Source organism: Drosophila albomicans, chromosome 3 (genome assembly GCF_009650485.2).
Source record: "Drosophila albomicans strain 15112-1751.03 chromosome 3, ASM965048v2, whole genome shotgun sequence".
Classification (NCBI taxonomy): Eukaryota; Metazoa; Arthropoda; class Insecta; order Diptera; family Drosophilidae; genus Drosophila; species Drosophila albomicans.
The window spans coordinates 20,649,568-20,673,101 of NC_047629.2; the positions used below are offsets into that span (position 1 = coordinate 20,649,568).

At 38.1% G+C, this 23,534-nt stretch overlaps 6 protein-coding genes across 7 annotated transcripts in view; 1 reads left to right on the top strand and 5 right to left on the bottom strand.

Annotated features, from left to right (window-relative positions):
* The window catches only part of LOC117572329 (locomotion-related protein Hikaru genki), a 33,631-nt gene that overhangs the window by 8,352 nt on the left and 1,745 nt on the right, over positions 1-23,534 (top strand). Inside the window, exons 2-8 of one of the 2 annotated variants that reach the window (XM_034255065.2) lie at positions 14,753-15,844; positions 17,443-17,667; positions 19,202-19,299; positions 19,938-20,012; positions 21,444-21,780; positions 21,843-22,331; positions 23,351-23,533. In XM_034255065.2, the coding sequence (XP_034110956.1) occupies positions 14,753-15,844; positions 17,443-17,667; positions 19,202-19,299; positions 19,938-20,012; positions 21,444-21,780; positions 21,843-22,331; positions 23,351-23,533 (2,499 nt within the window). The remainder of the gene's footprint in view (positions 1-14,752; positions 15,845-17,442; positions 17,668-19,201; positions 19,300-19,937; positions 20,013-21,443; positions 21,781-21,842; positions 22,332-23,350; position 23,534) is intronic. The other variant, XM_034255066.2, reaches the window with a different exon arrangement.
* LOC127565461 (cytochrome P450 4p1-like) lies at positions 340-2,400 on the bottom strand. The gene is made up of 7 exons (XM_052003999.1): positions 2,120-2,400; positions 1,850-2,050; positions 1,710-1,791; positions 1,538-1,638; positions 1,206-1,476; positions 928-1,148; positions 340-871 (listed from the first exon to the last, which is right to left on the bottom strand). Exons 1-7 carry the CDS (start codon positions 2,319-2,321, stop codon positions 396-398), a joined length of 1,554 nt encoding a protein of 517 aa, XP_051859959.1. The 5' UTR covers positions 2,322-2,400; the 3' UTR covers positions 340-395.
* On the bottom strand, positions 3,139-5,077 carry LOC117571295 (cytochrome P450 4p1-like). Its single transcript, XM_034253366.2, has 7 exons — positions 4,876-5,077; positions 4,615-4,815; positions 4,476-4,557; positions 4,292-4,392; positions 3,959-4,229; positions 3,679-3,899; positions 3,139-3,620 (listed from the first exon to the last, which is right to left on the bottom strand). Exons 1-7 carry the CDS (start codon positions 5,075-5,077, stop codon positions 3,145-3,147), a joined length of 1,554 nt encoding a protein of 517 aa, XP_034109257.2. The 3' UTR covers positions 3,139-3,144.
* LOC117572330 (cytochrome P450 4p1-like) lies at positions 6,466-8,490 on the bottom strand. The gene is made up of 7 exons (XM_034255067.2): positions 8,214-8,490; positions 7,952-8,152; positions 7,806-7,887; positions 7,647-7,747; positions 7,307-7,577; positions 7,028-7,248; positions 6,466-6,969 (listed from the first exon to the last, which is right to left on the bottom strand). The coding sequence occupies exons 1-7, from the start codon at positions 8,413-8,415 to the stop codon at positions 6,494-6,496; spliced, it is 1,554 nt and encodes a 517-aa protein (XP_034110958.1). The 5' UTR covers positions 8,416-8,490; the 3' UTR covers positions 6,466-6,493.
* On the bottom strand, positions 9,117-13,656 carry LOC117571290 (cytochrome P450 4p1-like). Its single transcript, XM_052005250.1, has 10 exons — positions 13,421-13,656; positions 13,157-13,357; positions 12,848-13,093; positions 12,512-12,782; positions 12,237-12,457; positions 11,704-12,181; positions 10,359-10,486; positions 10,022-10,295; positions 9,743-9,963; positions 9,117-9,680 (listed from the first exon to the last, which is right to left on the bottom strand). The coding sequence occupies exons 1-10, from the start codon at positions 13,620-13,622 to the stop codon at positions 9,202-9,204; spliced, it is 2,721 nt and encodes a 906-aa protein (XP_051861210.1). The 5' UTR covers positions 13,623-13,656; the 3' UTR covers positions 9,117-9,201.
* Positions 10,552-11,198, bottom strand: LOC127565460 (cytochrome P450 4p1-like). The gene is made up of 3 exons (XM_052003997.1): positions 10,915-11,198; positions 10,654-10,854; positions 10,552-10,583 (listed from the first exon to the last, which is right to left on the bottom strand). Exons 1-3 carry the CDS (start codon positions 11,114-11,116, stop codon positions 10,567-10,569), a joined length of 420 nt encoding a protein of 139 aa, XP_051859957.1. The 5' UTR covers positions 11,117-11,198; the 3' UTR covers positions 10,552-10,566.

Consider the following 23,534-nt stretch of genomic DNA (forward strand, 5'->3'; position numbering starts at 1 on the left):
AAGGAGAATATGGCATTTTAAGTCTTGGCACAAATACGAGTATGGCATCATATTTCTTGAACATAATGTGGCACATTATCAGTATTGCTTCTCTTAAGGAAAGCTAAAGCTACTTGAACTTTTCTCTTACAAAGATCTTTAGCTTTGACATACTTTCATAGTCAACAAAAACACAAGAGTGTGGGCTCTCTTAGGTTTTTCGAATTGTCTGATATCAACGCTATGGCAATCCGAATGTGTACGTTATATATTCTCTACTGTCAATCTCTTAAATGAAGCTCACAAATGTCCCTTAAATTAAAAAATCTTTCTTTTTATTTGAAGAATAATTTGTATTATTTTATACATATTTTTAGAATTTGGCACTTTTTATTTTTACTTAAAACAATTTTAGTCTATTGCCGCTTCACAAGCTTTACTTTAATATTATTGTCTGTTCGCAGGGTAATTCCTGTACTGAAAACCAAATCTTTGGTATCAATTAGAGGTAGAATTTTGTATTGTTTTAAAACAACAATGAGGAGAGTCTTCATTTCCAGCATTGCATATTTTTGACCAATGCAATTCCTCTGTCCGGCACTGAATGGAATATAGGCGTAAGTATGGCGATCTCTACAGTTTTCAGGCAGAAATCGTTCGGGTTGGAACTTATCCGGTGAATCCCAGTATTTGGGACTTCGATGAATATCAAATATATGCAGAGAGATCTGTGTGCCGGCTGGAAGAATGAGACCATTGGCCAGTTCTGTTTCTCGCACTGCTTGTCGTCCAGTAACAGGTACCGAAGGGAACATTCGCATTGTTTCTTTTATAAAGCAATCCAAGTATTTTAGTTTACCTATTTGATTAATGTCCAGGTTGCTGAGGTCATCTATGGGATAAATACAGTTATACAATGCATACTTTGTGTTACAGAATTTTACTAACCAGCTATGTACTCATTGATTTCCTGATAGCAAAGCTCCTGTTTGTCACCATAGAGAGACATATTCATCAATCCAAATGTGAGACCTATTGATGTACCATCGAAGCCCTCGAACATGAGAGTATCCACTTCCTCGCAGATTCCTTTATGATCGATAAGACCATCCGTCTCAGCAAATATTAAAGTATCCAGCATGGCAAAGCGTGGCTTATTGTTCACATAGCTAAATAAATAAATGAATAAGTAATGTACATTTTAATTTCACATTATTTGTACTCACATATCTTCGTCTGCATCTTGTGTTGTTTTGCGATGTTGTAGATCCGCCTCGAGAAGTATACGACGCTTGGCAATGATTTCGTTGGAGAAATCATGAACAACTTTTAGTGAACTTGCGTCCGCCTTTGGTCTGAAGTATTCATATAAAGTTTTGTTCCAGAAAAATGGATTACTCAAACGTCTTACGAAAGACTTGTCGATCATAGTAAAGTTCTCACGGTAAAGATCACCCTTTTCGGCCATATCATCGAGCTTAACCCCCATGGCAGTCTCTGCGAAAGAGAAATATAATCTCAAAAGAGTGACTCAGCATTAAATGATAAGCATACTCACCACAAATACAATTCAAAGTGAATCTGGGTATCAGCTCACTTACAGAAATTGAAATCTCCGACGCTCCATTAAATTGTTCAACAAATTTAAAACTTTCAGCTCTATATTTGTAGATAGCAAATACAAATTAGTAAAATGTATTCAAAAGTGAAGATGTTCTTTAAATACTTGCTTGAATATCTCTTCAAACTGTCCCAAAATATTAAAGTGAAAAGTGGGTGTTACCAGCCTCCTTCGACTGTGCCATTTCTTATCTGCAAAGCAATTAAATAAGTTAATCGTAAAGTTATCGTAATGTTATGGTTAATTTACCTGTAGAAGTCAAGAGTCCAGTGCACAGTGCTGGATGTAGAAAATCGTATATAATGCTTTTGGTTATCAAATTCTGATCGTTCAATACTAGGTCAGCACTTTCCGCGTCAGTTATATTGTATATTGCTATACCGAACCCATATTCTATGAAGCTAGATGGGAATGTTTCTGCCCTAATGCGCAATCGTTGAAATACCTGCTCTGCAAAAAAAGATTCGGATAAACAAAGATTATAATGAATGTTTTTAATCTACACACGAAACAACTTACGTTCCGTTAAACCGTACAAGTCAAAACCATTGGCAAAAATTGTTCTGCCTTTGGGCACAGGTGCAATTGTCCATTCGGGGCGTCCATCTTTGGTCTTCACACGAGGCGCAAAGAAGGCGAGCACATAATAATCTTTATTGATTTGGTAGAGCCAAAATAATAGGCTAACAACTGCAAGCAGCACCCACAAAATTAAGTCCATTTCAAACTAAGAACAAATCTATTACTCTTCACTTGTAACTTCGTTTGGCAACTAAAGATTGTTTGCCTACGCGGCGTGATGGTACGATTTATCATATGATGCTCAGTAATCGATTATTTTGTTTAAAATTAACATTAATCGAGTATACGATAAGTAATCGATTTACGCGCAAAAAAGAATTTTCAAATTCTGTAGTTACTGAGTATATTATGTATTTTTTTATTTTTGTTGGTAACATTCATATTTGATTTATATTAAAAAATATATACAATTCCTGTATAATTCAAATTCATTTTAATATTCGATTATTTAGTATCTCTTCAAATAATTGTGAACTATAATCGCACGGTTTTAATGAATTACATGACTTAAAAATCGTTTTATTGTCATCACTACGCACGCCTTTTAAACATCATTACTCATAAGATAAGACTGTTAGACAGAAGTAGAGTAAAGACATAAGCAAGCAAAGATTAAAGCCAAATTTCGAGTGGTTGCTTTGGAACTATCATAAGATATTAAAATCTTGTAAATTGTTTTCTTTCATTTCAATCTTCAAATTTAATTTCTTCATAATGTTTCATGTACATAGAACATGTTAGGCAGTCTTAGCAGCTGTGCTTCTCTTAAAATATAATTCAATTAGTGCTTTTACTGGAGCTTTTTCCTTATAAACAAATATATACATCAAATACATTCATATTTCATACTTCAAAATTAAATCAATAATTTATCTATAAGAATATAATAATATTTGTTTTATTTTTAAAATTACTATTTAAGCATTTTTAATTTACTACATATGTACATATAAAAATTTAGTCTATTGACGCTTCACAAGCTTTACTTTAATATTATTATTGGTTCGCAGCGTTATACCAGTATTGAAAACAAAATCCTTGGGATCAACGAGTGGTAGAATTTTGTATTTTTTTAAAACCACAATGAGCAGAGTCTTCATTTCCAGCTTTGCAAACTTTTGACCCATGCAATTCCTCTGTCCGGCACTGAATGGAATATAGGCATAATTGTGACGATCTTTACTGTTTTCCGGCAGGAATCGTTCAGGCTGGAACTCATCTGGCGAATCCCAATACTTGGTATTACGATGAATGTCAAAAATATGCAGAATAATCTGAGTGCCAGCTGGAAGAATCAGACCATTGGCTAGTTCCGTTTCTCGTACTGCTTGACGACCCATTAGAGGAACTGCTGGGAACATGCGTAATGATTCCTTTAAAAAGCAATCCAAGTACTTGAGTTTACCAATTTGATTAACATCCAGGTTGCTGAAGTCATCTATAAGATATTGAAGGTTAGACAAGGGACAAGTTTAGTTAAAGAGAAGAACACTCACCATCAATATACTCGTTGATTTCTTGGTAGCAAAGTTCCTGCTTATCGGCATAGAGAGACATATTCATCAATGCAAATATGAGACCCGTTGAGGTTGTATCGAACCCAGCGAAAATGAGGGTATCCACTTCCTCGCAAATTCCCTGATGATCAATGAGACCATCTTTCTCAGCAAATATCAATGTATCCAACATGGCGAAGCGTTGCTTCTTGTTGATATAGCTAGATATGAATAAAAGATTCATAATAACAAATTTCCCATTCATCTTATTTATACTCACATATCATCATCCGGATCTTGTGAGCTCTTGCGACGTACAAGTTCTTCCTCGAGAAGTATGCGACGCTTGGCAATAATTTCGTTGGAGAAGTCGTGAACGACTTTTAGAGCAATTGCATCTTCCTTGCCTCCAAAGAGTTCATAAACTTTTGTATTCCAGTAAAAAGGATTGCTTAAACGCTTTATAAAAGCTTTTTCGATCATTGCAAAGCTCTGACGATAAAGATCACCCTTCTCGGCCATATCATCGAGCTTAACTGCCATGGCAGTCTCTGGAAAAGAGAAATGTTATATCAAAAGTATATGTATGGCATTCAATAATATACAAACTCACCGCAAATACTATTTAAAGTGAATCTGGGTATCAGCTCACTCGCCGAAATTGAGATATCAGACGCCTGATGAAATTGTTCAACAAATTTCAAACTTTCAGCTCTGCACTTAAAACAATTTATTATAAAAATAAATTAAGAGCAAGAGAGATGAGTAAGAGAACCACAAATTTTCAGAGTACCCACTTGAAAATCTCCTCAAATTGCCCCAAGATATTGAAGTGATATGTGGGAGTTAAGAGCTTCCTTCGAGTGTGCCACTTTTTGCCTTAAAATTAATGAAATAAGTCAATCGTAAAGTTATCATAATGAAATGGTAGTTAACCTGTAGATGTCAAGAGTCCAGTGTGTAGTGCTGGATGTAGAAAATCGTATATAACACTTTTGGTCATTAGATTTGGATCGTTCAATATCAGCTCGGCATTCTCCGCGTCAATTATATTATAAAGGGCTCCACCGGAGCCGTATTCTATGTAGCTAGCTTTCAATGTTTTGGCTCGAATGCGTGAGTGCTGAAACACCTCATCTGCAAACAAATAAAGATTAGACTAATACGCCGGCAGTACAACAAACGTTTTTAACTTACGGTCTGTTAGGCCATACAAATCAAAGCCATTACCAAAAATCGTCTTCCCCTTGGCCACAGGTGCAATTGTGTATTCGGGGCGACCATCTTTGGTCTTAACACGTGGACAGAAAAATGCAAGTACATAATAGGTCTTGTTAATTTGATACAGCCAATAGATAAGGCTACCGGCGGCAATAAGCACCAATAAACACAAAGTCATTTAACAAAAAAAATAATAATACGGAGAACCTGTCGTTACAAATTCTCATCGACGACTAATCGCGCTTGCGCTATATTATTGTTATGTATTTGTTGTCAGAAGCGAATGTCTGGCAAACGCCGGTAGAGATAAGATTATGATTGTTGCGTTATCAATAGTGTTCGCCCCATGTGTGTTCATGAATATGCGTGTAAACAAATGTGAAGAACCAAACATTTTAATCAGTGAATATTATTATAGCTTTTAGTAAGCTTCAAACATTTTATTCTAGTTGCTTACTCATGCTGAACGTGCAGATACCCAGTACTGAAAACATATGCAAATTATATGGACAGTTATTTTTAGGCAAATTATATTATCGGTAGTTAAGTGGAACCATACACTTTTTAATCGGTGATTGTTTTTGTAGATTTTACTATACATCAAAGGTTTCATTCATGTTGCTTACTCACGCTTATTATGTTATAAATAATATGAAATTAATTCATGAGGCGCTGGTACTAAATTGATTAAGAATTGTGCATCTACATATTTACCTATTACTATTTATTAATTATTTTTGTGAGGTAAAATTACAATAAAAGTACTGCTCAGGGATTTGAATGAAAGGATTACGACATGTGCACCTAAAAAAATTTGTAAAATTCTACCATATACTTTTCTTGAATTGGATTCTTATGTCTAACTCACTCTTTTGTATTTTTATTTTGTCAACTTTCCCTTTGGTTATCAAGTGACTTTTTTTAATGTAACGCCATAAAACTACGTTTGTCTTAATAATTCAGTTTTTTATTCACCCATTCAAACATTTTAATCAGTGATTGTTGTTGTAGATGTTACTACGCATCAAGATTTCATTCATGTTGCTTACTCACGCTTATTATACAAAAATAAATAAAAATGTACTGCACGGTTAGATACCCTGTGTGAATTATACTAAATGTATGTATTTTTCTATGAAAATTCTTATATTTCAATCAGTAATTATTTACTATGATTACTATAAGGTTACTATATCAATATATCATTCATGTTGCTAACTCACACTTATTATACAATGAGAAATGCAAATGGAAATGCTCAGCGAGAAAAGCACACTTGGAGGTCAAGTGTAGTATAGTCGAAATTCTAATATTTTAATAAGTAGATGTTTACTTTTAAGTTTTTAGATTAAAATCTCATCCATGTTGCCCACTCACGCTAACTTTACTAAAATTAGTTGATAATATACCGAGCTAATAAATACCCATTACTCAACTTTTGGAAGACAAATATTTATTGATTTATTTACATGTTAATTATTATACAAAATATTATACAAAATAATATAATAACTAATAGAAGAGAGTGCTAGCTACTAAGGCCATCGACTAGCGGAAGACAAAAAATTATTGTTCAAAGGTTTTATTTAATAACTTATTTACGTCTCACAAGCTTAACTTTAACATTGTTATTTGTACGCAAAGTGATGCCAGTATTAAATACAAAATCTTTTGGCTCGACAAGAGGTAGAATTTTAAATGTTTTCACCATGGCGATGAGCAGAGTCTTCATTTCCAGCTGGGCGTACTTTTGACCTATGCAATTACGCTGACCAGCACTGAAGGGAATATAGGAGTATATATGACGATCCTTGGTGTTTTCGGGCAAAAAACGCTCAGGCCGGAACTCATATGGCGAGTCCCAATACTTTGCATTGTGATGAATGTCATACACGTGAATTGTGATCTGGGTTCCGGCAGGAAGTATCAGACCATTGGCCAAAGCCGTCTCCCGCACTGCTTTCCGGCCCATAATTGGCACCGAGGGGAACATGCGCATTGTTTCCTTGACAAAGCAATCCAAGTACTTCAGTTTAGCTATTTGATTGACATCCAAATTGCTGAAGTCATCTAAGAGATATTAAAGGTTAAACAATGGATATATTTAGTTAGAGAGATGAACACTCACCATCGATGAACTCGTTGATTTCTTGGTAACAAAGTTCCTGCTTATCAGCATAAAGCGACATATTCATCAATCCAAATATGAGACCCATTGAAGTGGTATCGTAGCCCTCGAACATGAGTGTGTCCACTTCTTCGCAAATTCCATTATGATCAATGAGACCATCTTTCTCAGCAAATATCAGTGTATCCAGCATGGCATAACGTTGCTTCTTGTTAATGTAACTGTTAATAAAAAAGAAGATTAAGAAATAATTCATTTTTTATACCATTCTACACTTACATATCATCTGCATCCGCCTGAGTATTTTTGCGTTGTTCAAGATCCTCCTTAAGTAGTATGCGACGCTTGGCAATAATTTCACTAGAAAAATCGTGAACCACCTTTAGGGCCGGTGCCTCTTTCTTTGCGCCAAATAGCTCATAAATTGTTTGGTTCCAAAAGAATGGATTGCCCAGACGCTCCATGAAGTACTTTTCGATCAAACCAAAGTTTTTGCGATAAAGATCTCCCTGTTCTGCCATATCATCAAGTTTAACCCCCATGGCGGTTTCTGTTGAATAAAAATAAAAGCTATAATCTTGAGCAGCTGGTTATCTTAGAGTTTTATAAAAGAACGCACCACAAACACTGTTGAGAGTGAATCGGGGTATCAGCTCGCTGAGAGAGACATCAGTCTCTGTTTTACCATCAAACTGTTTGATAAACTTTTGGCTTTCAGCTCTAAAAGAATCGAATATTAAAAATATATTACGATAAGTTTATTCAACTTTTGACTCACTTGAATATCTCCTCGAATTGTCCCAAAATGTTAAAGTGGAATGTGGGCGTTAACATCTTGCGGCGACTGTGCCACTTCTTATCTGCAAATAACATATTTATTATGGTATAAACCCTACACTGACGGCATAGTTTGTTCAACTTTACCTGTGGATGTCAGAAGTCCAGTTTGCAAGGCTGGATGTAGGAACTCATACACAATACTCTTTGATATAAGACTTTGGTCGTTCAATATTAGCTCGGCATTCTCTGCATCGATTATATTGTAAAGCGGCACGCCCAGTCCATATTCAATGTAACTAGATTTCAAATCTCTCGCGCGTTTACGTGAATGCTGAAACACATCAGCTGTGAAAGGTCGCGATAATTAATATCAAATTCATCTATTTTTACGCGCAATTCAACTCACATTCCTTAAGGCCATACATATCAAAGCAATTGCCAAAGATTGTTTTGCCTTTGGCTACTGGAGCAATGCTATCCAAAGGACGACCATCCTTGGTCCTAACACGAGGCGCAAAGAATGAGAGCACATAATACTCCTTGTTCATTGTGTAGAGCCAATAGATTAGGCTGCCAATGGCAATAAGCACTAACAAACACAAACCCATTGCGAGAGTTTTTTTTTTAAATTAATTAATAGCAAGTATTACATTTCGGTTTCACCAACGTTTGGCAACTGAATCGTGCTGCACTCAAACTTGAACCATTCATACCTTCCCACAATCTACTAATAGACACTTGGCAGACCGGGTAAGTGCGGTTAATGATAAGATAATGTTTTTATAGTAGCAGCAAATACGTTGTTGCGATCAACAGGTTATTAATGTATTCATGAACACAAACAGATGTTAATATATTATTGAATAACTGATGGATGCATTGATATATTGACATCCGCTGTGGGTCAACTAATTGCTGCAACAACTGTAATTAAAGCTTTATCAAAGCTTCTAACATTTCATTCTAAATGCTTCGTCATGGTGAACATGCAATAATTTGTTTGTAGTGTCAACCAGCTGATACCCTGTACTTTGTATTTTCGTGTTTAATCTTTTGTAAATAAAATTTTAAACTATGGTACTTACTATACTTACTTCTTACTGTTGTAATCGTGACATTTTACAATTTTTTGATAATTTTTAATTAAACCCAATCATGATGATTTTGCTAAAATTTTCTCATATATTGAATCAGAGCTCGACTTCTGATTTTTTAAGGCTTCTCTAACTATTTACTGCTTGTAGTTCCAATATCTAATTTCTTCTACATTTTGTAACGAAATTTAAAGTTTAATAAAATGCTGTTCTCATAGAGTAAACAACTGGTTCCATATTTATTGTTAATTAACACCTTATCTTTAAGTTAATTACAACAGGTAAAAAACAATTTATAATTTACGAACTTCTCTTCACCAGCTTGACTTTAATATTATTGTTGGTTCGTAGTGTAATTCCAGTATTAAAAACAAAATCCTTGGGATCCATGAGAGGTAAAACTTTGAATTTCTTGAGCACCACGATGAAGAAAGTCTTCAACTCAAGCTGAGCATACTTTTGTCCAATGCAATTACGTTGTCCAGCACTAAAGGGCATATAAGCATATATGTGACGATCTCTTGAATTTTCGGGCAAGAAACGCTCGGGTCGGAACTCATTGGGTGAATCCCAATATTTGGGATTACGATGGATGTCAAACACGTGCAAAACAGCCTGAGCTCCAGCGGGAAGTATGACACCATTGGCCAGTTCTGTTCGCTTTTTAACATCACGTCCAATGACTGGGGCAGAGGGAAACATTCGCAATGTTTCTTTGATGACACAATCCAAATATTGTAGCTTAGATATTTGATTTATGTCCAGTTTACTTAGGTCATCTAGGTGATATAATCGGAAATGTCTTAACAATTCAACGGAAAAGAAAGGGATAGAAACTCACCATCAATGTAGTCATTAATTTCCTGATAACAAAGTTCCTGTTTATCAGCGCAAAGAGACAAATTCATGAGACCAAATATGATGGCCAAGGATGTGGTATCGAAGCCTGCGAACATGAGTGTGTCCACTTCCTCGCAGATTCCATCGTGATCAATTAGACCATCTTTCTCAGCAAATATCAAAGTATCCAGCATGGCGAAGCGTTGTTTCTTGTTGATGTAACTAATTGGAAATATAATAGTAATATACAAATTTCCACTTTTAAATCTTTTACGCTCACATATCATTATCAGCTTCAGCCTGAACATTCTTCCGTTGCTCCAGCTCTTCCTTGAGAAGTATGCGACGCTTGGCAATGATTTCACTCGAGAAATCATGAACAGCTTTAACGGCTAGTGCATCATTCTTATCGCCAAAGTACTTATAAATTATATCACTCCAATAAAATGGGTTGTTCAAACGTTTGATAAAAGTTTGTTCAATCATAGCAAAATTCTTACGATATCGATCGCCTTTCTCGGCCATATCATCAAGTTTGACTCCCATTGCAGTCTCTGTTGAAGACAAAAGAATATAATATAATTTCTTTTGCAAATTTGCTTTATGTCTAAACTTACCACAAATGGCGTTTAATGTGAATCTAGGTATCAGTTCACTGAGTGAGATGTCAATATCTGATTTACCTTCAAACTGTTTCACGAACTTGAAGCTTTCAGCTCTAGAGGAATGTAAGTTATTTAATATACTAGATAGACGTGATCTGACATGAAACTCACTTAAAAATCTCCTCGAATTGTCCCAAAATATTGAAGTGAAATGTGGGTGTTAGCATCTTGCGGCGACTGTGCCATTTTTTATCTAATATCTTTTTGATAGTATAAAAGTCAAAACACTTAATCCATTATGATTTACCTGTAGATATCAGCAATCCAGTTCTCAGAGCTGGTTGTAGAAAGTCGTATGTGAAGCTTTTAGTAATCAGACTCTGATCGTTCAATACCAACTCGGCAACCTCTGCGTCAATTATATTGTAAACGGGCAAAGTCATATTATATTCAATATAACTTTTCTTTGTTTCGTTGGCTTTTTGGCGAGCATTTTCAAACGCTTCCGCTGAGAAGAAGATGAAAAGATAGTGGTAAAGTTTTTAGAGAATAAAACCTTTCTACGCACCATCAGTTAAACCAAACAAGTCAAAGCAATTGCCAAAGATTGTTCTGCCTTTAGCCACTGGAGCAATGCTCTCTAAAGGACGACCATCCTTGGTCTTTACACGAGGCGAAAAGAATGCGAGCACATAATAATCCTTGTTCAGTTGATAGAGCCAAAAGAGAAAGCTCCCAATGGCAATGAGCACCAACAAAAACCCAGCCATTTTAACTAACGTGTACTTCCACTCGGTTCTAGCTCAACGCAATGACTAAATGTGGGAACTGAACCAGACAGGTATCCGACCATAATACTTGTTTTTGCACAGTAGACTGCATCTGAGAATAGGTGAACACCGCCTACGATTATATAGTTAGTTGGGCAATAAAGATACACGTAATTAGTCAGAATATATATTCTACTCATGTATCTTAAAATAAAAGTAATATAATACCGGTATCTAAACAGCATCTAGTTTTGCACTTTGGTTAAGTTCAGATACATTTGATTAGCCTCGATTTGCAATTCAATTACTTGTATTACGAGAGGTTAATGTAAATACAATTTATTTTGTATACAATGTATTATCATAAAACTTAGAAACCTGAATATATGAATGAAGCTTGAGTGGTTGCGAATATCTCAGAGTCAAGCACTTTCCATACTAATTATTTTTGCGTCACACTAATTTATTTCGAGAATGATCAAGCAATATTAAACTTTTGTTATTTACTTATAATATTTATTTCACACCACGTTTGAGTTATATCTAATAGATATTAAATATTATTCAAACAAAATATAGCTTACAATTAATTCGAACGCCTCACGAGCTTCACTTTAATATTGTTGCTTGTTCGCAGTGTAATTCCTCTATTGAAAACAAGATCCTTGGGATCAAAGAGAGGAAGAATTTTGAAGTGTTTCAAAACAACAATAAGCAGAGTTTTCATTTCCAGCATTGCAAACTTTTGACCAATGCAATTCCTCTGTCCAGCACTGAATGGAATAAAGGCATAAGTGTGACGATCTTTAGAGTTTTCCGGTAGGAATCTTTCGGGTTGAAACTCATCTGGCGAATCCCAGAGTTTGCTATTACGGTGAATATCATAAACGTGCAGAGTAACCTGGGTGCGAGCAGGAAGTATGAGGCCATTCGCAAGTTCCGTTTCTTGAACTGTCTGTCGACCCATGGAAGGTACCGATGGGAACATTCGCATTGTTTCTTTCATAAAGCAATCCAAGTACTTAAGCTTGGATATTTGATTGATGTCCAGATTGCTGAGGTCGTCTAGAAGTGATAAATGATTGTAATTGATTGGGAGCTGAAATTTAATCTAATTTACCTTTAATATACTCGTTAATTTCCTGATAACAAAGTTCCTGTTTGTCTGCATAGAGAGACATATTCATCAAAGCAAATGTGAGACCAATTGATGTGGTATCGAAGCCCTCGAACATCAAAGTGTCTACTTCCTCGCAAATTCCTTGGTGATCAATGAGACCATCTTTCTCAGCAAGGATCAGAGTATCCAGCATGGCAAAGCGTTGCTTCTTTTTGAAGTGACTAAAATAACAGGAGGTTAATAAATAATTTAGATTTAATCTAATCTACACTCACAAGTCATCATCTTCATTTTCAATATTTGTTCGTTGTTGTAGCTCCTCCTCAAGAAGTAGGCGACGTTTGGCAATGATTTCGTTGGAGAAATCATGAATGACTTTTAGGGCAGCTGCATCCTTCTTGGAGCCAAAGTATTTATAGAATGTTTTGCTCCTATTTAATGGATTACTCAAAGTCTTTATGAACCACTTTTCTATCAAAGCAAAGTTCTGACGATAAAGATCCCCCTTCTCGGCCATATCATCAAGTTTAACTCCCATCGCAGTCTCTGTTAAATATAATAAAAGCCACAATCTTGAGCTGCTTATCAGGGAATTTTATAAGAGAACGCACCACAAACACTGTTGAGTGTGAATCTGGGAATCAGTTCACTAACAGATATGGAAATCTCAGATGATCCATGAAATTGGTTTACGAACTTTAGACTTTCAGCTCTGAAAATATTGAAACCATTTAGAGAAACTTTGTAGCTATTTCTTGATTTAATAACAACATTCTTGAATATGTCCTCAAATTGGTTCAAAATATTGAAATGAAACGTGGGTGTCAACAGCTTGCGACGACTATGCCATTTTTTACCTTTAAAGATTTGGGATATCATTTAATATTATATTAATTATTATTATTTAATATTTAATTTACCTGTGGATGTCAACAGTCCAGTTTGAAGTGCTGGTTTCAGGAACTCATAGCCTGTACCTTTAGTTATCAGTCTCTGATCGTTCAATACTAGCTCAGCACTTTCAGCATCAATTATATTGTAAATGGGTAGGCCAAATCTGTATGAAATATAACTTGATCCTATTTCCCTGTTACGCTTGCGAAAAGTTTCAAACATTTTTGCTTAAATAAGAAAAGGAAATAAATGACGTCTTCAGGTTTTTAAAATATTATGCTTGAACTCACCTTCGGGTATGTCATAAAAGTCAAAAGAATTGCCAAAGATTGTCCTGGCCTTGGCCACTGAGGCAATGCTCTCCAAAGGACTTCCGTCCTTGGTTTTCACTCGAGGCGAAAAGAACGCGAGCACATAATAGTCCTTGTTTAGTTGGTAAAGCCAAAAGAGAAGACTTCCAATTGCAATCAGCACCAGCAAACACAGATCCATTTCTACTTCCACTCGGTTATACCTCAACTTGATGACTAAATGTTAAATCTGAACAAAAAAAGGTTTCTAGACATCTGGGTCTAGCAAACAGCCAACGATTAGATTATAAGTTGAGTTAAGCAATAAAGATACTCGTCCTAATTTATCTTAAAATAAAATATGAACTGCTGCTCGCAATCACAGATTTCAAATGTCCATAAAATACTGACTAATATTTTTAATAGCTTCTTTGATTTGGGTCTCTTAATGTTAGTGATAAGATTGTGAGTTAAGTTATGCAGTAAAAATACACAAAATTAAATTAAATATGCTTTTAGTATCGCGATTTAAAAGCAAATCCAAGCTTCATCTGGTGCGGTGCAACTGTAAATTGAATTGCGTTTTACAAGTGGAAAGCTTTTCGCACTTCGAGATGCATTTCATTGGTTAGGTTGGAGATACATTTAGTTAGCCTCGCTTTGCTTTGCTAATTGGCAATTGAATTACATAAATTACGAGAGTGTAATACAATTTAGTAGTTGCTTTGCATTGCATTTGACCTACTTTTGGTGGCTTGCACACACACAAGCTCACTTCTAGAGACACGGATACAGTTACAGATACATATGTATCTGCAACAGCGAGCAATGAAAAATGTTGCTTACACACACAAAAAAAAAAGGGAAAAATAGAAGTGGAGAAGAAAGTTTAATGTAGCCGGCGGGTCGACAAGTCGTCGTCATTTGTTGCAGTTGTCCCTGGGAAAAGTCTGCAACTCGAACTAAAGTCAAGTGAAATAAGGAAAATGGAAAATGACGACGCAGCTCGGACGGAAAATGTTTGCATGACTTTCCTTCATTGCAAATTGAAACTGGCTAGTGTATATGCGAGTGTGTGTGTGTATGAGCAGGAAATGCCAAATGCCAATGCCACACACACACACACACATTTGCTCACACACACATGCATGCATGCATTCGCTTATTGGAAATTTGCAATTTCGATTGCACTTCAAAGTCAGTCAAAGTTGCCAAGTTATTAAATTAGATCATATATGAAATATTTATGGTAAAAGTTCAGCTATGCTTCAGCTCCTGCTCTATCCCTTTTTAACCTCCCTTTCTCTCTCTGTCTCTCTCTCTGTTTTGCAGATGCCTCGCCGGGTTGCAGAGCGCCGGATGTGCGCTTCACGATTGTCAAACCGGAAATCACAACGGAGCAGCCGTATGCGAAGTTCGAGACAACACAGGTCTATCTGCCGGAGGACTTTACCACCGCCGATGTGGAGTTTGTGGATAAACAGCATGCGGCCAAAGAGAATCATGCGGCCTTTGTCAATCCCTATGCGGTGGACTTTGCCGATGATGCACATCAGCATCACCATGGTGGCATGCTGCATGCCAGCGATGCGGCCGCCAGTCTTGTGGATGACACCGATATGGCCGACGCTGAGGATGAGCTGCATGGCGCCGAGCTCGAGGAGGGCGCCTACAAGCGACTCAATGCGAACAATGCCGGCAATCGCAGGCAGGGAAAAAAGCGACGTTCCGGCTCCGGACGTCGACGTCGACTGGAGAATGACAATGGACAGACCGGACGTGTGCGTGGCGGAGGCAGTCGCTATAAGCGCCATGCCATACTCCATGATGAGGAGGCCTCAGCGGACACGGATCGTTGGGCCGGCAGCAAGCTGGCAGCCGATGGTGATGTCTACTATGTGCACATTGCTGATATACTCAAGTCTAGGGAACCGAACCGTCAGCTGCGTGCCAAGCTGCACAAACTGAAAATGAAGTCGCGCCTGAACAAATGCTTGGCCGGCAATGCCAGCGAGAAGTGCAAGAAGCTGTTGCAGAAGCTGCAGAAGCAAAAGCAATCGAATGCTGTGGAACCCGAAGAACAACAGCAGCAGCAACCAATGGAAAGGGAAGAAACAGAGACGGAGACGAAGATGGGAAAGGAGAGAGAGAAGGAGCATCATCGTCGACGCGGTGACAGTCACGCTGCAGAGCTCGACCAGCGTGACATGGAACCGCGTTGGCGTCGCCGTCGCCGCAATGCAGCCAAGGGCGATGAGGGCGCATTGCCGGAGGAGCCGCTGGAGGAGATTGGAAATCAGTCGAGCAGTGCAGCAGTGGCCCTGCAACGTGTAAAGCGCAAGTCGGGCAAGACCACGGGTGCACTGAGCCGTCCGAAAGGTGGTAGCGATTCCAGCTCAAAGACCACCAGCCGCAAGGACAAGGGTAAGAAGAAAGCGGGGCTCAAAAAAAAAAGAATAGATACAAGTACAGAAAAACCGTGGCCCTGAAATACAGCATTTGCATAGCGGCCAGACACTGGCAATGCCACAGTGCCCATGACAAAATTGAATTGCATTTGAAAGCCGCTGTCGCTGTCTCGTTGTCTGTCTGTCCGTCTGTGTTATGCTTACACACACACACACACATACACAAAGATACAAACAGTACACAGTTACACGCACACATACACACACACACCAGGAGTATGGAGAGTGGAGTACACACAGCGAAACATAGTTACATACATAGTTACATACTCTCGTACTTTAAAACTAATCGCAGTCGCCTCCTGGAGCCTCCAGAGTCGCCTCAATTCGACCTCATTAACATGCCTCATGCCAGCACCACGCCACACACACGAGTCGTGCCACCGCCACCGTCACCGTCACCGCCTCCGCCACCGTCACCTCTCGCTTGCTCACCTCTCTTGCTTGTAACTCTGCAACCATTCAACTCTACTTCTTCTTCTCATGCTTTTGTCGTGGTTAGGTCCGTCATCCTGCTTGCGGCTTCCTTTTGCCCTTTGCTCTCGAAATTTCCTCATTTTCTCCCTCTTTGCTTTTGTATTATTTTGGGGGGTTCGCTTTGTGCTTAGCTTTTGTTTACTTTGATTCTCCGGCCGCCGCTTCTGGTCCAGCGCCATTCACTTGGGACCCTCGCGTTGTACGCTGTTCGCTGTTGGCAGTTGGTCAGGGTTCTGTGTCTCATGCTGGGGAATAATATTATCTTTCATGTTATCTTTTGCCTTTTCACTCTTCGTTTCGTTTCTTTTATTTTCGTTGCTTTCTTTTCTTTTCCATTTTTTTTTGACGCCTCGTTCAGCAATGAAGTTGTATCCTGTTAAGTGGCTGCTTCATCCTAACCCCCAAACCCTCGCGCTTTTCGACCCTTTCCATCTATCTATTGCTATTACTTGTCCCACTCCATTTCCGTGCCACTTTTAATGCATATCTAACAACCTTAAGTTGCCCCATTGAAGTTCAGTTTCGCAGCGCCTTTTTCGCACGTTTCGTGCGGCTTAATGTGTGTGCTCAAGAGTTGCTTCTCTTTCCCTTTCCTCCCCACACTCTTCTGGCCGCACTTTAGCTTCTTAGCCGGCTTTTCACACGCTTTGCAAAAAGCAAAAAAAAAAAAAATACGAAAAAGACTTTGCCAAGTCAGTGGCCACTTCAGCGCATTGAAAGCCCTCAGCATCTCTGATAACACGCTTCAAAAAAGAGCCAAGCCATGGAAATGCGAAGCCAACTCGTTGACTCTTTGACTCGCATTGCGCATTCAAAGATCATTCAACGATTCATTCACTCAGCCATTCATTCGTGGGTGGTCTATCTGTCTGTCTCTAGTATTCATTCACCTGTCGCTTAACATACAACTCGTACATACATATATCAGGCACAACAACAGCTCATTAGTTGCTTGCTCTACTTGCTCTACTCTCTCCTCCCTCTGGTCGTATTCCCCCACTCCCGTTTCTTAGCATGGTACATTGCCCATTTCATAACGCCCTCACCTATTCTGTTCCGATTTCGCCCCAACTTTAGGCATCTACGATGAGGAGACCGGCTATTCGCCCGTGCACACCGAAGACTCTGAAGACGATGAGGAAGACGATGAGGAGGAAGAGATCGATATATTGCAACAGTTCACCGAAGTGTCCGAGATACGTTTCCCTGGCGAAATTGGGCCCATGGGCGATCGACGCTTGTGCAAGATACGTTGTGTCAAGGGCAAGTGGGTGGGACCATTGTGTGCCACCAACGAGGAGGGTAAGTGAGCTACCCTCAACACATACAGAAGCATTAATACAAATACGCACAACAGACACACACATACACAAACACACAGTTACATTAATATACACTTTGATATATGATGATGCACTCAGAATGGAATGTTAATTAAACTTAAACACAATATATAGCAATACGAAACATGTCATTACAGTAGAGACTCGTACAATAAAGACAACACAATCAAGCACACTAAATAGCAGCACCAGCAACAATCCAAGTTGTTTCATTTCACCATCTAACCAACTAAGTAAAAGCCGCCTTCCACTCAGCTAAAGTTTCAATTTAAACTCTGACAAAAATATATATATTTATATTTGAATTAAATAACATCTTTAAACAATTGTTTGACGCTTGGGTAAATAAATATTATTCAAATCATTTCAATAAAAAATCTATAAAATAAATTTTAATAAAAGCCCAATTATGCAGAGTGGAAAGTGGCTATTAGAGAGTAACTAAATGTCAATATGCAGCAGTTGATCACAAATTACAAGTGATAATAGTTGGCTTTGTGTACCAACTAAAATTGCCCCATTTGAATGCAATTAGATTCACAAATCAATAAATAAATTGAATTAACTAATTACTTAATGAAAGAATCCTTTACCAATGTCAACACATTCAAAAATAAGTAAGAAAGCAATGGTCGAGTTTGCTCGAATTTGAAATACCCGGTACGGATTTTCAATAAAATTATATTCCTAAATTGTACCAAATTAATATACCGCAAAAATACTATAGCTATATTTGGTATATATTAAAAATATACCATAATAAATATACCGGCTACCCATTTTCAATATAACTATATTCTAAAATTATATTAAATTAATATACCCCAAAAATACTAAAGTATACGGAAAGCCATATTTGGTATATTAATATAGTACTACATTCCCAATTTCATTAGCCATTTGTCGTCTTACAAAAGTTTTGCTCAAATACAATTTTTATATTTTTTTCCCAATTGTGAAACCAATGATTGAATATGAAAATTTGTAATAGTAATTTTATTTCATTGTACAATTTTATTGTAATTTGAAACTAATTTAATGTAATAAATAATGTATTATGGTAATTATGAAACCAATGATTAAATTTCAAAATACATAATTAATTTAATTTCCCTACCTTTCAATCTAATAATAGATCATCAGATATAATATTGTCATAGGGTCAATTTGTAAAATATAAAATTACTAAATTTTAGTTATTATGATACATAAACAAATTTAATTTCCTTTATTTACACAATTTACAATCACATTAATTTTAACAAAGTATTGTACATTTGCGATACTGCTGCATATACATAGTATAGAATTTCTTTGACAGCATTCAAGCGTGTTGCCATTTTGTCTGCCTTGTCATATCAGATTTGAAATCGCGTGAATTGTTTCGCGTGTGGCAGTGTTGAAAGAAGTGGCAGCACGCTGTTAATGTTGTCGTTGCATGTATCTTGAACTGTGCGTGTATCTGCTGATCTAACTGACATCTTTATCTGTAGATGACAACGGCAACGTGAAGTTTCAGCCGCTGTATAAGAGCTGCCATGTAAATCGCATTCCGACTCATCTGCTGCTCAGCTATCGCAACATCTCCGTGGTAAGTGATGACGGCCAGACGCTGCCGTCAGCCGTGCCAGGAGCTGCCCCCACTCAAACCAAAACAAAAAAAGAAAAAAAAATGAAAAGATAAACACCCACCAACCACCCACAAGCAAAACCACGACCACAGGCACTTGCAGAAACGACAGCACACATATGCACGCACTCTCACACATACACATGCGAAGGCACCACCCACCACCCACACACTCTCACAGACACAAACACACACACAGAAGCTAGCGGAGGCTAAATGTGAGTGCAACTCAAATTCGACTGCGTCTCTTTGACTCTCTCTCTCTGTCTCTCTCGCTCTATCTATCTGTGTATTATTATCTCTCTGTCTCTGTCACTTACTGTAAATCGCTCTCGCTCGCTCTCTATATATGTATATATATGTATCTCTGTCTCGCTCAATTTCTTCATCATCTCTCTTGAATCAACAACAACAACAAATAACAAGTACAATTATTTGCCCAGCGTCATCTTAGAAAAAATAATTATAAAAAATCTAAACAAAAAAAATATCAATTAAATAAAAATAAAATAATTCAATCCTGCATCCGCATCTGCTCTGCTCTGCTCAGCAACTCAGACTCTGTATTTTTGGTACTCTTTGATCTCTCTCTCTTGCAGACACCGATACCACCAAATCGCGGCTGGCGTAAAACGCGCTTATCCAAATCGACACTTGTCTCAAACACAGAAATTGTGAGTGGCTATCATTGTCGTCGTCGTCCTCGTTGTCGTCGTCGTCGCACCTCGTATCCGTATCTATGCATTTAGCTGACACTGTACAACTACTACCGTAGATTTCTCACACAGAAAACACAACAATTTTGCACACTAACCCACACTCTACACTGAGAGAAACGATTGGTTTGTTGTGGGGTTAAATAAGAATTTAGATATTATATATAGATTATTCGGAGACTTTCAATCTTACCATTTTAAGTCAAGGCAATTAGTACATACACACTTTGTACACTGAGAGAAAATGTGGGGCTAATTGAGAGCTCAGGAAAATAAAGTTAGGATGTCATATACTTGCTATTTATTCTTAGAGTTTCCAAATAATAGGGTAAATTGTATATATAATATATATATTTAATATATATATCAATTGCATTAACAACAGATTTAATGCGTTAAGTTCAATACGTTTACACTAAATGACGCTGCGTCAATTGTTTACATGAAGTGTGTCAATACTAGTGTAAACAGTTATCTACTATCAACGCTTAAGCCTGTTAGAACTACGGCTTTAAAATGAATTACATTTAAGGGCTTCTTCCTTCATAGACAAATTTTTGTTAACTTTTTAGATATAAGCTACGTTTCTGGGGAGTAATGTTGTTAGGAAAACATTAACAAAACGAATATACGATATAATTAACAAAGTTTATTTATATTATATATCAAGCCTTAGTTGTGAAAGAAAGCCGACATGATTTTTAGAAAATATTTTTTCAAACCCACTAATTACAATTATAATTATAAGTTTTGAAGGCCTTTATTCAGGTGTTAGAAATAAGTTTAGAAATACACACACTGATCAAAGACAATCCTTTAGAGCACAAACCTCACAGAGAAACACACTCACGATATTAGTGTCTGCCCAAGTAGTGGGTCTTGTTATGGTTTTTGACAATAAACAATTTTTTATGCACGGCTTTAGCATTGGCCTTCGGGTCATTGGGCATCGTAAAGCACACATGGATACAAACACACACACACACGCACACCTACTATCACTATTACACAATTACATTTGCAGCAAAACAGTTACAGACAACACTGTGGAATATTGCACGCCAGCACGCCCTAATAAAAAATGTCACGCCCACGCCCAAGAGAGTGCGCCTCTAAGAATGTGTTAACAGCTTGTAAAAAGTCTAAAAACAATTCTTCTTTATTTTTGTCTCTCTCCATATCTCTCTCTCTCTCGCTCTCGCTCTCGCTATAATACTATCACGCACTGCACGTTCTATCGCTTCATTTAACAAAAAAAAACAAAAAACAAAAAACGAATGCCTGAAATCTCTGCTCTACTCTGCTCTGCTCTGCTCTGCCTGCATCTCGCCTGTTGTCCTCCCACATTGAACCACCCAACCAACATTTGTCGTGCCTCATACTCTGCAGAACGTTGGCTGGGATCTGCCACATGGCCACTCGCTGCAGGCACGCTGCCAGGAGCTGGGCATCTACAAGCTGCTGGGCGAGTCGCGTGTGCTCTGCTCGAATGGATTATGGGCGCCACGCATGCCCAGCTGTGTGCCGACCACCGTGCTGACCAACTACTCTGAAGACAGTGCTCCCTCCATCCGTGTCAAGGTCTTCAATGGCTCCTACTCCTTTGAGCCCTCCGGTGTGATGGCCGTGCCCCCGCACAGCACTGTGCAAATGGATTGCATGTATCCACGTGTGCGGGGCACCCCTGAATGGAGCTGGACCAGCTGGTATATGCAGTACAGCACAGGTGAGTTTAAGCGAGCAGCAGCATCACCTCAAGATTTGTGCTATTATATTGTATGATTGCAGGCTGGTCGCCGGCTGGGGAAGAGAAGGCAGTGCGTTATCGGTTGAGCATCAAGAATATCGAGAATAATGATTCGGGCACGTTTACATGCACCTCGCCGCGCGGTTTGACCAACAGCATTGCCGTGGTGGTGGCCACTTCGACATGCCCGCAGCTAATGGAACCCATGGCGCCGCTCAGGCTGAGACTCGAGGGCAATAAGTTGGGCCAGCGAGCGCACTATGAGTGCCCCGAGGGCTTTAGGCTGGATGGCGCATGGAATGCCACCTGCCTGGCCTCGGGCAATTGGTCATCGCCATCGCCGACATGCCATCCCATTCAATGTCCCCGTCTCGTCCTTGACGATCCGCATCTCAGTCTCATTGAGCTCAATACATCGGCATGGGGGCGGGCGGTGTTCAAATGCCAATGGGGATTCAAGCTGACCGGACCGGCGCTGCTGGACTGTGAGCCGACGGGTATCTGGAGTGGCCCAGTGCCACGCTGCAAAGGTGAGTGACTGTCTCTCTCTCTCTCACTCTCTCTCTCTGTCTGTTTTTCTCCTTACTTATTCGTTTTGCCGCTTAAGTAAGCCAATTGTCCGGCTAATTATTTAGTAAAGCGCTCTAATTGCGACCAATTGAAGTGCAGACGCTCTTGACAATCGATAAGATTTCAGCTTTCATTCAAAGTTATTACACTCAAGTGGACGCTAGACATCATCCAATTACAAACGGGGATAATTCATTCTTAGTGTGATTAATAAGTCTAATTAATTTGATTAGTGCAGTTTCTTTTGTTTTCCTTTTTTCGTTACAAACATTCCTCGCTCAACACTTAACATGAAAGCGATACAATTCAATAATTGTCTTACGAAAGAATCGATTTAAAGTAGGGTATAAAGACACTGAAACGTTTAAGAGCTAATTGATTGATATCTGAGCTGATAAACTATTATATTAAGTAATAAGGCATCAAGTTATTATTGTTTCTTGAAGAGTGTTATACAAGATATATATTGTTGAGTCGATAAATTATTATGTTGTGCTTCTAGAAAGTTTATCTGGTAAGATGTTAATTAAGTATTTGCTATTTTCAATAATAGGCATTGTTAGAAATAAATTTTGAAAATATTATACCATATTAAAATTCCTATTTACCATAGTAGAATTGAACTTAATTATAGTAACATATGTTGATAAAAAAACATATTAGGGACTTTTTCCTTATTTTAATATATCAATATTTCGTGTGTTTTTCTGCTACTCGTACCTTTCTGGCTGCTTATAAAAATATGAATACATACTTGATAAGCATATAATTGGTTTTTAAGTAAGATAGTAAGATTATATTAGGAGAGAATTCCCATGATGAAATGATGAAATGTAATATTGATATTTCAACAAATCAGAAAACAACTCCGATGCAAGTTGGAAAACTTTCACACACACAGATTAATGCTCGTCTTCTTTCTCTCTCTCTTCCATACACTATTGTTTTCTCTTTTTCCCACTCTTCTCCCCTCTCGCAGTCATCCAGTGCGTGATGCCAGTTGCGCCGCTCAATGGACGCATTGGGGGCACGAGCCTGAGCCAACGGCGTCTGACTGTTGGCGCTCTGGTCACATTCAGCTGCAACGATGGCCACACTCTGGTCGGCGAGTCGAGCATCATATGCACGGAGAACGGGTTCTGGTCGCACTCGCCACCATTTTG